A 14563-nucleotide genomic window follows, 5' to 3' on the forward strand; every position below is an offset into this window, starting at 1 on the left:
TTTTCATAACAATCATAAAATATGGTATCTGTACTTTTTTTACACCTTTATTTAATATTTATGTAACTCGGCAAGTCAGTTAAGAACACATTCTTATTTTCAATGACGGTCTAGGAACGTTGGGTTAACTGCCTCGTTCAGGGGCAGAAAGACAGATTTTTACCATGTCAGCTCGGGGGAACCAATCTTGCAACCTTACAGTTAACTAGTCCAACGCAATAACGTTGCACTCCACAAGGAGACTGCCTGTTACACAAATGCAGTAAGCCAAGGTAAGTTGCTAGCTAGCATTAAACTTATCTTATAAAAAACAATCAATCATAATCACTAGTTAACTACACATGGTTGATGATATTACTAGATATTATCTAGCGTGTCCTGTGTTGCATATAATCTTTCTTTTCTCTCCAAAACTCTTGAACGTGCTGTCCTTGGCCAGCTCTCCCGCTATCTCTCTCAGAATGACCTTCTTGATCCAAATCAGTCAGGTTTCAAGACTAGTCATTCAACTGAGACTGCTCTTCTCTGTATCACGGAGGCGCTCCGCACTGCTAAAGCTAACTCTCTCTCCTCTGCTCTCATCCTTCTAGACCTATCGGCTGCCTTCGATACTGTGAACCATCAGATCCTCCTCTCCACCCTCTCCGAGTTGGGCATCTCCGGCGCGGCCCACGCTTGGATTGCGAGAATCTGTCTCCTCACCACGCGCTCTCACCACTGGTGTCCCCCAGGGCTCTGTTCTAGGTCCTCTCCTATTCTCGCTATACACCAAGTCACTTGGCTCTGTCATAACCTCACATGGTCTCTCCTATCATTGCTACGCAGACGACACACAATTAATCTTCTCCTTTCCCCCTTCTGATGACCAGGTGGCGAATCGCATCTCTGCATGTCTGGCAGACATATCAGTGTGGATGACGGATCACCACCTCAAGCTGAACCTCGGCAAGACGGAGCTGCTCTTCCTCCCGGGGAAGGACTGCCCGTTCCATGATCTCGCCATCACGGTTGACAACTCCATTGTGTCCTCCTCCCAGAGCGCTAAGAACCTTGGCGTGATCCTGGACAACACCCTGTCGTTCTCAACTAACATCAAGGCGGTGGCCCGTTCCTGTAGGTTCATGCTCTACAACATCCGCAGAGTACGACCCTGCCTCACACAGGAAGCGGCGCAGGTCCTAATGCAGGCACTTGTCATCTCCCGTCTGGATTACTGCAACTCGCTGTTGGCTGGGCTCCCTGCCTGTGCCATTAAACCCCTACAACTCATCCAGAACGCCGCAGCCCGTCTGGTGTTCAACCTTCCCAAGTTCTCTCACGTCACCCCGCTCCTCTGCTCTCTCCACTGGCTTCCAGTTGAAGCTCGCATCTGCTACAAGACCATGGTGCTTGCCTACGGAGCTGCGTTCATCCACCTCTGGCCTGCTCGCCTCCCTACCACTGAGGAAGTACAGTTCCCGCTCAGCCCAGTCAAAACTGTTCGCTGCTCTGGCCCCCCAATGGTGGAACAAACTCCCTCACGACGCCAGGACAGCGGAGTCAATCACCACCTTCCGGAGACACCTGAAACCCCACCTCTTTAAGGAATACCTAGGATAGGATAAAGTAATCCTTCTCCCCCCCCCCCTTAAAAGATTTAGATGCACTATTGTAAAGTGGCTGTTCCACTGGATGCCATAAGGTGAATGCACCAATTTGTAAGTCGCTCTGGATAAGAGCGTCTGCTAAATGACTTAAATGTAATGTAAATGTAAATCTGACTGAGCATACAAGTATCTAAGTATCTGACAGAGCGGTGGTAGGCAGAAGCAGGCGCGTAAACACTCATTCAAACAGCACTTTCGTGCGCTTTGCCAGCAGCTCTTCGTTGTACGTCAAGCATTGCGCTGTTTATGACTTCAAACCTATCAACTCCCGAGATGAGGCTGGTGTGACCGAAGTGAAATGGCTGGCTAGTTAGCGCGCGCTAATAGCGTTTCAAACTTCACTCGCTCTGAGCCTTGCTCTGCATGGGTAACGCTGCTTCGATGTGGTGGCTGTTGTCGTTGTTTTCCTGGTTCGAGCCCAGGGAGGAGCGAGGAGAGGGACGGAAGCTATACAGTTACACTGGCAACATTAAAGTGCCTATAAGAACATCCAATAGTCAAAGGTTAATGAAATACAAATGGTATAGAGGGAAATAATCCTATAATAACTACAACCTAAAACTTCTTACCTGGGAATATTGAAGAATCATGTTAATATATGCCATTTAGCAGACACTTTTATCCAAAGCGACTTACAGTCATGTGTGCATACATTGGAACCACTACCCTGGCGTTAGCTGCTCTACCAACTGAGCTACAGAAGGACCATGTTAAAAGGAACCACCAGCTTTCATATGTTCTCATGTTCTGAGCAAGGAACTGAAACGTTAGCTTTCTTACATGGCACATATTGCACTTTTACGTTCTTCCCCAACACTGTTTTTGCATTATTTAAACCAAATTGAACATGTTTCATTATCTACTTGAGGCTAAATTGATTTTATTGATGTATTATATTAAGATAAAATAAGTGTTAATTCAGTAATGTTGTAATTGCCATTATTACAAATACATTTTTACAAAAGTATTATTTAAAATCTGCAGCTTAATCGGTATCGGCTTTTTTGGTCCTCCAATAATCGGGACCGAAAAATCATAATCGGTCGACCTCTAGTTGAGGGAGTGGGATCTAACAAAGAAGAGACCACTGTGTTATGACTCAGGTACAATAAGAGAGGTTTACTGTAGGAAGTTCAGCTATAGTTCAACTATACATTCAGAAATAATTCAGTCATCCTGTATACCTTCGCTGAGGCTGTTTAAATATTCCTCTATAATACCTGAATGGCTGCGACGCGGGCAAGACGAGCCTTCTCCTCACGAATCCTTTTCCGGTCCTCCTCCTTCTTCTGCACCTCTGGAGACTTCTCCTCCTCTGCGCTCTGTTCTCGTTCCTTCACACGGTAAACACAAGAAGGTTGTGGGTTCAATTCCTACAGGGATTATATGCAGTGCTTTCAGAAAGTATTCACACCCCTTTAATTCTTTTCCAATATGTTGTGTTACAGCCTGAATTAAATATCTATTAAATTGAGATTGTGTCACTGAACTACACACAATACCCCATAATGTCAAAGTGGAGTTTTGTTCGTAGAACATTTTAGAAAAAACATTAAAGCTGAAATGCTTTGAGTCAATAAGTATTCAACCCCTTTGTCATGGCAAGCCTAAATAAGTTCAGGACTAAAAATACGCTTAACAAATCACATAATTTGCATGGACTCATTCCGTGTTCAAAAACAGAGGAAGACATTAATTTTTTAGTAACTACCGTGTCTGTACCCCACAACTACATTTATCTGTAAGGTTCCTCAGTCGAGAATTTCAAGCACTATTTGGTAGAAGTGTATAAAAAAATATTTTTAAAAAAGAAGCAGACTCTAAAATATCCCTTTGATCATGGTGAAGTTACTAATTAGGCTTTGAATGGTGTATCAATACATCCAGTCACTACAACAATACTCAGTTGCCGGAGAGGAAGGAAACTGCTCAGGGGTTTTCACCATGAGGCCAATGGTGACTTTAAACAGTTAGAGTTTAATGGCTGTGATAGGAGAAACATGATGGAACAACGTTGTAGTTACTCCACAATACTAACCTAAATGAGAGTGAAAAGAAAAGAAGCCTGTACAGAATAAAAATATTCAAAAAACATTCATCCTGTTTGCAACAAGGCACTTAAATAATCCTGCAAAAATAATTGGCTTACAAATGTACTTTTTGTCCTGAACACAAAGCGTTATGTTTGGGGGAACCTTTGTCATTATCGGGTATTGTGTGTAGATGGGTGAGAAAAAAACAGATATTTAATCCACTTTGAATTCAGGCTGTAACAACACAATGTGGATTGAAGTCAAGGGGTATGAACTCTTTCTGAAGGCATTGCACACTGTATCCACTGCACCAGAAGTCACTTTGGATAAAAGTGTCTGCCATGTAGCATATACAGTGCCAGTCAAAAGTTTGGACACACCTACTCATTCACGGTTTTTCTTTATTTTATTTTGTACCTTGTAGAATAATAGTGAAGGCATTAGAACTATGAAACACATATGGAATCATGTAGTAACCAAAAAAAGTGTGCCTTGACAGATTTGCACACTCTTGGCATTCTCTCAACCAGCTTCATGGGGTCGTCATCTGAAATGCATTTCAATTAACAGGTATGCCTTGCTAAAAGTTAATTTGTGGAATTTATTTCCTTCTTAGCGTGTTTGAGCCAATCAGTTGTGTTGTGACAAGGTAGGGGTGGTATACAGAAGATAGCCCTATTTGGTAAAAGACCAAGTCCATATTATGGCAAGAACAGCTCAAATAAGCTAAGAAAAACAGTACATCATTACGTTAATGACATGAAGGTCAGTCTTTTCGGGAAAACTTAAATGTTGAGCGTTTCTTCAAGTGTACTCACAAAAACCATCAAGCGCTATGATTAAATTGACTCTCATGAGGACCACCACAGGAAAGGAAGATCAAGAGTTACCTCTGCTGCAAATGACAAGTTCATTGCACCGAGTTAACTGCACCTCAGATTGCAGCCCAAATCAATGCTTCAGAGAGAACAAGTTTTAATTTATTTTATTTCACCTTTATTTAGCCAGGTAAGCTAGTTGAGAACAAGTTCTCATTTACAACTGCGACCTGGCCAAGAATAAAGCAAAGCAGTTTGACACATACAACAACACAGAGTTACACATGGATTCAACAAAACATAGTCAATAATACAGTTGCAGCTGGGGCATTGTGTCGGGGAGGAAACGGGCGAACTCCGCAGCACCCACTGCCGCATATTTTGCCCTCAGTGCATCATTGCATTGGAGGTCAATCAACTCCATTTGGAGGTTTGGTGGTGAGCTTTCCACGCAACAGCAAATGGGTTAAAGCAGTTCCAACCTGCTTTTTTGTTTTCAAAGTCAGCAAATCGAGCTCAGAGGATCAGCGGCAAGCATACCTATTTTATCAGCCAACTGTGCGCTGGGGGGTAGAGGCTTCTCTTTCATGGTCTGGCAGCTGGGAAAGTGGCTCAAATTTTCTTTCCGCATCTTCTCCCACAGAGTCAGTTTGGTTTTAAATGCCTTCACTGTACTGTACATATCAGAGATGACAGATCCCGATCCTGCAGCTGCAAGTTCATTGCATTCAGATGACTCGAATGTCACACAGAAAAGCCATTTCAAAGAAACATTTCTTCGGAGTTGTGTTGTGTCTTTCCCTTTGCTGTCAAGAACAGACAAATCTCCTCAAAGGAAACATCTTTGAAGCACCTTTCCCTGGCTTAGCCATCGCACCTCTGTGTGATAAGGCAAATCACCATGCTCCGTTTCTAACTCCGTCAGAAATGCCTTGAACTGGCGGTGATTCAAACCTTTGGCTCTGATAAAGTTAACTGTCCAATGATGCTCATTACATGCTCCATTTTCAAGGCTTTACCAACAACGCTTCCTGGTGTATGATACAATGATAAGCTGTCAGCTCACCTGTCGCGTTTTCCTCTTGCATCTTTTCCCACCGTATCTTCCCCACCAGTCCGAGTGTCCACACATCGCAGGTGCGAGGTCGTCGGTTGTCAAACCCACAAGTTTTCCCAAGGCAGCTCCATCTCATTTACAGCATCTTGACACCTCTTCATCCAAATCATGCCCCGTTTGTTGTGCCATGCATAGGACGTAAAGCCAAAAACTCCTCTGTCACGCTTAGGCTGGAGTCCACTCCGGGATGAAAATTGACAACTGGGCAATGTCAGAAATGGAGGTGCTCTCATCCACAGCCAAGGAATATGCAATGAAATCTTTTCCCTTTTTCACAAGCTGCTCTTTTAGATTGATGGACAACTGGTCTACTCTCTCGGCAATGGTGTTTCTGCTCAGACTCACATTTAAAAAGAGTTGCCTTTTTCTGGGCAAACCGCAAACTTTAATCATGCAGTTTTTGATGAAATCCCCCAAATGGCATTTAGAGCTCTTCTGCCGGATGTGGCCCGCGAGCCTTGACTCTGACATATGTGTTCTAGACTGTTGGAAAAGCATTTCAGGTGAAGCTGGTTGAGAGAATGCCAAGAGTGTGCAAAGCTGTCGTCAAGGCAAGGGTGGCTACTTTGAAGAATCTCAAATATAACATTTATGAACACTTTTTTGCTTACTACATGATTCCATGTGTTATTTCATACAATGTAGAATATAGTAAAAATAAATAACAACCCTTGAATGAGTAGGTGTGTCCAAACTTTAGACTGGTACTGTATATTATCTTATTAGGACATCCATTCTATGGACGCAGTGCTAGTGACGATGGATTCAGTGGATTAAACCACAATGGCCTAGTAGTATTGTGTGGTGGTGGTCTACTCAGCTAAACAGAGATCAGGCAGACCAGATGTTTACCTTCTTCTTGGTGGTGAGGATGCGTCTGAGGGCAGCCTGGCTGGCATGCTGTGACTGTCTCCTGGTGTGGAGTCTATACCACCGCTGGATGGTCACCGCTGCCTGGTTCACCTGCTGGATGAACCTACAGACACAACAACAAAGAGGTCAAAGGTTAGGACTAGGATGAGCAATATGCTCAAAACAAATTCACCACAAATCAATACAAGGAGCTAGAAGGACGGAGAATGACTTAAAGAATTGTGACTGCATCCCGCTTTTCCCCAAAAAATGTTGCACTTGCACAAACCATCATGGATTTAAAAGCAAAGGATTGGTGTAAGCTTTGGCTGGAGGGAGTTTCCACCATTGTCCAATCCATGAGAGAGAACGTGCAAGGCCACTACTAAAGAACTTTGCTAGAGAAAACATTACAACACAAGAGCATTGATTCCCAAGGTGCCTTGCTGAGTGAACTCTGACCTCTCGGCCTCCTCCTCTGTGACCTCTCTCCTGCGGGGCAGGCTGGGGGAGCCTCTGGGGCTACGTTGGCCAGCATTGTTGTTAGATGTAGAGGAGGACGAGGAGAAGTTCTTCTGGGACTTGGTGGTCAGAGAGCTGCTCTCCAGGGGTCCCTCGTCATTCACTGTGGCTTTCAGGATGTTACTGAGCACACAGAAAGAGAGAGAGACATGAACATTAACTTAGTATCAAATGTATTTATAAATACTTTTTACATCAGCAGTTGTCACCAAGTGCTTTCACATACTTCTTATCAATAGTATCAAAACAGCACAAACCTTTGAAGTACTAATACATACAGTATATATATGTTTACCGTATGCTGAAAAAGACTAAATGATATAGACAATGAAATTATTTAAGGTATTATTGACTCACTTGAAGGAGGGTTTCTGGTTGGAGCTCTTGGGGGTGAGGGGTTTGTCAGAGTAGTTGTTATGCAAGATGGTTGTGACAGAGTTCCCCACAGCTCCCTTGTTGCTCCTAAAATATCCAGGGCAAAATGTCACTGCACACCCTTAGAGTGTCAACCCTGACTGACAAACTATCATAACAAGTCATGGCAAAGTTGGGAAGACCGGAGAACAAACAGTTTTAAGATTTAGCTTAGTATGAAAATAATATTTGAGGTAGTTTCTTAATATTTTTATACAAACATACATATCTTTGCTACCACTTTACACTGCTAGGACATACTAGTTGTTTACAATTCAACCGATAGTGGTGGAAGTAAAATGTCCCTCGTGTTTCACACCGTCTTCAAAAGGTAAACATGAGGTCATTAAGAAATGTTATGATTTGAAACAGATCTTGGATGAAAATACACAAAATATATTTTCATTTGATCTTTTAGGCATGTAAAATGACAAAACTATAGCCAAAATGACTATATTTTATACAAGATAGTAAAAGTAAGAATTACTTATCTTAGTTGTACTGGCAAACTTGATGTAAAGAAGTTACATTTAATATAATTATGTGAATATTACAAATCAGAGTCTAAATTGGAGTCTTGAGATGATGATTGTCATCACCTATACCAATCAAAACATCTCTGGGTATTTTATATATATATATATATTCAGTAATAAATCATTAGATTTATCCACTGTGTTAATGATGGCAGAATGATTGGTTAATCAATCAATACATTTTTCTAGATAAGACAATCTCACTACCCCCACATGCCATGTCTTGAAATAAGCAAACAGACCTCTTCTTAATGATGAAAATGTTATATGACGAGACAAATGAGGAATGTTTACGCAGTTTAATAATCAAGAAAGAGGCATCAAGAATATTTCAAACTGGGCCTGATTATTATTTATTTATCAATACAATTTTATTTATGAATTTAAGGTACATCTCACTAACCATCCATTAGCATATTGAATGACAGCTTTGTAAATTATTTCTAATTTGAGTTTAGTTTTTACTTTGTGGGGGGGGGGTGTCACTCCATGCCCTCAGTGAGTCAGGAGAGGAGAGAGATGACACATGAGATTCTCAGTCAGAGCTATCAATATTAAAGTACACATTATCATAATAATTAACCACCAAGTACACATAAGTCTCTTACTGTTGAGATGGTGTGATAAATCCTTCAACCCTCAGACATGTTATACAGGTCTTCAGAAACATACCCGTCATATCCATACCAACCAACCATACAGGATTTGAATTGGATTTTTTTATAATATAATATATATTTAAACATCACTAACTGAAAAAAATATCACATTACAAAAGAAATTGACTTTAGCCTTTTCATTTATTGAAATATCAGTCAATGTTGCGCAAGAGAGAACTCAAACAATAAGCTATTTTGGCAATTTAATGAAATTTACTTTTGGGAAAGCTTAAAGCATGGGCTGCCTATGTATAAAAATTGCTCATCAGAATTCAGTAAGAATGAAGCATACCGTGGCATGTTCTGTTAAGCTGAATTACCATAAACTTAATGTGATTTCTGGCATTCTGAGCACCATGGGTGGACACCCTAAATTGGAACGGAAATGGCGCCACACCAAACTGGAAGTCTTCTGACTAGCTTGGAAAGACAGTACCGTGCAGTATCGAAGAGCCCTACTGCTGCTCGATCATCCTATTTTTTTCAACTTAATTGAGGAAAATAAGAACAATCCGAAATTCCTTTTTGATACTGTCGCAAAGCTAACTAAAAAGCAGCATTCCCCAAGAGAGGATGGCTTTCATTTCAGCAGTAATAAATTCATGAACTTCTTTGAGGAAAAGATCATGATTATTAGATAGCAAATTAAGGACTCCTCTTTAAATATGCGTATTCCTTCAAAGCTCAGTTGTCCTGAGTCTGCACAACTCTGCCAGGACCTAGGATCAAGAGAGACACGCAAGTGTTTTAGTACTATATCTCTTAATAATCATGGCCTCTAAACCTACAAGCTGCATACTGGACCCTATTCCAACTAAACTACTGAAAGAGCTGCTTCCTGTGCTTGGCCCTCCTATGTTGAACATAATAAACGGCTCTCTATCCACCGGATGTGTACCTAACTCATTAAAAGTGGCAGTAATAAAGCCTCTCTTGAAAAAGCCAAACCTTGACCCGGAAAATATTTAAAAAACAATCAGCCTATATCGAATCTTCCATTCCTCTCAAAAAAAATGAAAATGTATACAAAATGCTTCAGTCTGGTTTTAGACCCCATCATAGCACTGAGACTGCACTTGTGAAGGTGGTAAATTACCTTTTAATTGCATCAGACCGAGGCTCTGCATCGGTCCTCGTGCTCCTAGACCTTGGTGCTGCTTTTGATACCATCGATCACCACATTCTTTTGGAGAGATTGGAAACCCAAATTGGTCTACACGGACAAGTTCTGGCCTGGTTTTGATCTTATCTGTCGGAAAGATATCAGTTTGTCTCTGTAGATGGTTTGTCCTCTGACAAATCAACTGTAAATTTCGGTGTTCCTCAAGGTTCCATTTTAGGACCACTATTGTTTTCACTATATATTTTACCTCTTGGTGATGTCATTCGAAAACACAATGTTAACTTTCACTGCTATGCCGATGACAAACAGCTGTACATTTCAATAAAACATGGTGAAGCCCCAAAATTGCCCTCGCTAGAAGCATGCGTTTCAGACATAAGGAAGTGGATGGCTGCAAACTTTCTACTTTTAAACTCGGACAAAACAGAGATGCTTGTTCTAGGTCCCAAGAAACAAAGAGATCTTCTGTTGAATCTGAAAAATTAATCTTAATGGTTGTACAGTCATCTCAAATAAAACTGAAGGACCTCGGCGTTACTCTGGACCCTGATCTATCTTTTGAAGAACATATCAAGACTATTTCAAGGACAGCTTTTTTCCCATCTACGTAACATTGCAAAAATCAGAAACTTTGTCCAAAAATGATGCAGAAAAATGTATCCATGCTTTTGTCACTTCTAGGTTAGATTACTGCAATGCTCTACTTTCCGGCTACCCGGATAAAGCCCTAAATAAAATTCAGTTAGTGCTAAATACGGCTGCTAGAATCCTGACTAGAACCAAAAAATTGATCATATCACTCCAGTGCTAGCCTCGCTACACTGGCTTCCTGTCAAGGCAAGGGCTGATTTCAAGGTTTTACTGCTAACCTACAAAGCATTACATGGGCTTGCTCCTACCTATTGCTCTGATTTGGTCCTGCTGCACATACCTACACGTACGCTACGGTCACAAGACGCAGGCCTCCTAATTGTCCCTAGAATTTCTAAGCAAGCAGCTGGAGGCAGGGCTTTCTCCTATAGAGCTCCATTTTTATGGAATGGTCTGCCTACCCATGTGAGAGACGCAAACTCGTCCTGCTGATAAGGGTGGGTCGGTTGTACTCATGGATAGGACAGCTTATGTACATGAGTGTCATAGACAGCTGCTTGACAACACCTTTTACAAGAAACTCAGAAGTGACCCCACTTCCCAATTTCAGAATACTATCTTGTCTGTCCTAGATGGGAATTTAAGTTCTGGTCAGAACTAGCCAAAAGGCTATTCAACACCCTAAAATTGCCACTTTCTATACTTGCCGAAATTACACAAGAATGTTACACAACCTCCAGGGCGCCCTATTGTAGCGGGCATTGATGCAGTAACAGCCCCTATTGTAGCGGGTATCGATGCAGTAACAGCCCCTATTGTAGTGGGCATTGATGCAGTAACAGCCCCTCTATCTACTTTTGTTGACTTTTCTATTAGACCACTCACAGAACAGCTCCCCTCCTTTGTAAAGGACACCAGCAGTATGATCTCTATCATTGAATCTCTTGATCCTCTCCCTGAGAATACCTTGTTAGTTACTTTTGATGTTGAGTCATTATACACTAATATTCCACACGAGGGCCGTATTGAAGTTATGGAACATTTTCTTCTGTAACGTGACCCTAATGAACTATCTTCCAGTGCTGCATTGTAACATTGGCTGAAATAGTACTCACGCATAACTATTTCATGTTTCTAAATGATTTCTTTATTCCACATAAAGGGACTGCTATGGGATCCCCCATGGCTCCTAACTATGCTAATTTGTATGTGGGTTACATGGAGAAACAGTCTATTTTCAATCCTCTCAAAAATGTTTTCTTGCCTCACATCATTATTTGGAAACAGTATATCGATGATATTTTTGTTCTATAGAGGGGTGATGCAAAACAGCTCCAGGCTTTTCTTAACTCCTGTTCTGAGCATCTGAGATTTACTCTGCAATCTGATACACGTCGAATCAGTTTTCTTGATCTTCTGATCTTGTGTGAAGATAATGTTCTATACACTGATCTTTACAGGAAACCTTCTGATCGTAACAGTTTGTTGAGGGCTGATGGTTGTCACCCACTTCCCTTAAATTGTTTGCCCTACAGCCAATTCTGTCGAATCAAAAGAATTTGCAAAAAAAAACAGTCCATTGACAGAAATATGGCTGAGACGCAAAGAAAGTTCAAGGAGAGGGGCTACAAGAATGATCAGATTAATATTGCCATTGAGAAAATTCAAAACAAAACATGACCTTTTTCAGTCTCGCAAAAAGACGCATTCTTGCGTTTTAACTACCCGCTATTCAAAGTGCTCTGAACAAATTAAGGGAATTGTTCAAACATTGGCACATCCTAAAATCCGATGATAGTCTCGGTAATGTGTTTTCGGACCTTCCCTTGGTCGTATTCTCGCGGGGCAGAAATCTCAGAGACCAATTGGTAAACTCTGATTTACCACCAAGATATTCCTGAACAACGTCTATTTGCGCCCCTACTGGATGGAAATTACAAATGTAATGGCTGTGCTCAATGCAATGGCACTTATAAATGTAGATCCTTCAAACACCCAATAAAAGGTGTTATTACGTGCTCCACTAAGGCAGTTATTTATCTTATAACTTGTCCTTGTGGTAAAAATTATGTAGGTAAAACAAAGTGCGAATTAAAAGTACGTATCTCAGAGCATTGTAGCACCATTAGGTGTAAAAACTTTACTTATCCAGTTGCGGCCCACTTCTTGGAGGCAGGCCACTCGATTTCGTCTCTGCGTTATATTGGCATCGAACATGTCACCCTCCCTAGGAGAGGGGGTGACCTTGATAATTTATTGTTAAAACGAGAGGCTGCCTGGATCTTTAACTTAAAGACCATTGCGCCCTTCGGTCTCAACGTAGACTTTGATCTGAAGCCATTCTTGTGATTATTGTGACTTTGCCATTGTAATTGTGTGTAAACTTGTATAGTCAAATTAATCTATGATCGTATGATATCCATTTGTTTGTATGCTGTTCTTTGTATGACATTTTAATATTTGATTATTAACCAATGATATTAGGCCACTCCTGGCCATGATTACAGACACCTGTGTCTTTTGACACTATATAAACGAGTCATCCCGCAGTGTTTGTGATTATACCCCGATGAAGACAGCTTGGCTGTCGAAACGTTGGTATTAAATTTTTGCATCTCAGCTCCAAGAGTGTGCGGCTTTCTTTTATTTTCAAGCAAACTCGGTCTCAACCTTTAAGTCTTTACTGAAGACTCATCTCTTCAGTGGGTCATATGATTGAGTGTAGTCTGGCCCAGTAGTGTGAAGGTGAACGGAAAGGGTCTGGAGCAACGAACCGCCCTTGCTGTCTCTGCCTGACCGGTTCCCCTCTTTCCACTGCGATTCTCTGCCTCTATCCCTATTACAGGGGCTGAGGCACTGGCTTACTAGGGCTATTTCATACCGTCCCTAGGAGGGTGTGTCACTTGAGTGGGTTGAGTCACTGATGTGATCTTCCTGTATGGGTTGGCACCCCCCCTTGGGTTGTGCCGTGGCGGAGATCTTTGTGGGCTATACTCTGGGCTTGTCTCAGGATGGTAAGTTGGTGGTTGAAGATATCCCTCTAGTGGTGTGGGGGCTGTGCTTTGGCAAAGTGGGTGGGGTTATATTCTTCCTGTTTGGCCCTGTCCGGGGGTGTCATCGGATGGGGCCACAGTGTCTCCTGACCCCTCCTGTCTCAGCCTCCAATATTTATGCTGCAGTAGTTTGTGTCGGGGGCTAGGGTCAGTTTGTTATATCTGGAGTACTTCTCCTGTCCTATCCGGTGTCCTGTGTGAATTTAAGTATGCTCTCTCTAATTCTCTCTTTCTCTCTCTCGGAGGACCTAAGCCCTAGGACCATGTGTCAGGACTACCTGGCATGACTCCTTGCTGTCCACCTGGCTGTGCTGCTGCTCCAGTTTCAACTGTTCTGCCTGTGATTATTATTATTTGACCATGCTGGTCATTTATGAACATTTGAACATCTTGGCCATGTTCTGTTATAATCTCCACCCGGCACAGCCAGAAGAGGACTGGCCACCCCACATAGCCTGGTTCCTCTCTAGGTTTCTTCCTAGGTTTTGGCCTTTCTAGGGAGTTTTTCCTAGCCACCGTGCTTCTACACCTGCATTGCTTGCTGTTTGGGGTTTTAGGCTGGGTTTCTGTACAGCACTTTGAGATATCAGCTGATGTACAAAGGGCTATATAAATACATTTGATTTGATTAATCAGGTTACGCAACCAATGCATATGCATCTAGGAAATTAAAATAATTAAAACATTGCTGGTCAAATGTCTGGCGTCACATTTTACTCAAAAAAACCTTGGTGTATGCGCATTTCTGTGTGTGTAAGGTGGGTGAGGCGACCCACCTGTTGTTAGCAGTGAAGTTGGCAGCCAGGGCTACCCCGGTCTCTCTCCTCTTCGGGCCACTGGTGATGGGAGAGTCCACGCTGCCCGTGGAGCGAGAGCTGGTAGGTATAGGGAATGCTCTTGGCTGGTCATCCTGAAACAGGAAAGGAAATGCACAAGTCAGGTTTCTGTGATCCACAACCATTGGATAAAAGTGTAGCAGCATACCTAGGCTATAACACAATACTGAGTTAGAGGATATAAACTGTCCACAATAACCCCTGCAGCAGGCTATGTGATAGAGGTTACTGTATAGTACTTTATGACCCTGAGAACTGTTGTTGTAACAAGGGATTTATAATTGATTGATCGGAGTAGATCTGTCTCACAATCTGATTTGATTGTGAGACAGTAGATTACAATGGGACAGATGGCAGTAGGAT

General features: G+C 42.0%; 1 protein-coding gene across 1 annotated transcript in view; it reads right to left on the minus strand.

The window, feature by feature from the left end:
- cep131 (centrosomal protein 131) overlaps window positions 1–14563 on the minus strand; it is a 57327-nt gene that overhangs the window by 22071 nt on the left and 20693 nt on the right. The window contains exons 5-9 of the mRNA XM_046354389.1: window positions 14141–14274; window positions 7346–7450; window positions 6929–7111; window positions 6467–6590; window positions 2867–2980 (exon numbers count right to left, since the gene is read on the minus strand). Coding sequence (XP_046210345.1) covers window positions 2867–2980; window positions 6467–6590; window positions 6929–7111; window positions 7346–7450; window positions 14141–14274 — 660 coding nt within the window. The remainder of the gene's footprint in view (window positions 1–2866; window positions 2981–6466; window positions 6591–6928; window positions 7112–7345; window positions 7451–14140; window positions 14275–14563) is intronic.

The sequence above is a fragment of the Oncorhynchus gorbuscha genome, linkage group LG06 (assembly GCF_021184085.1).
Source record: "Oncorhynchus gorbuscha isolate QuinsamMale2020 ecotype Even-year linkage group LG06, OgorEven_v1.0, whole genome shotgun sequence".
Lineage (NCBI taxonomy): Eukaryota > Metazoa > Chordata > Actinopteri > Salmoniformes > Salmonidae > Oncorhynchus > Oncorhynchus gorbuscha.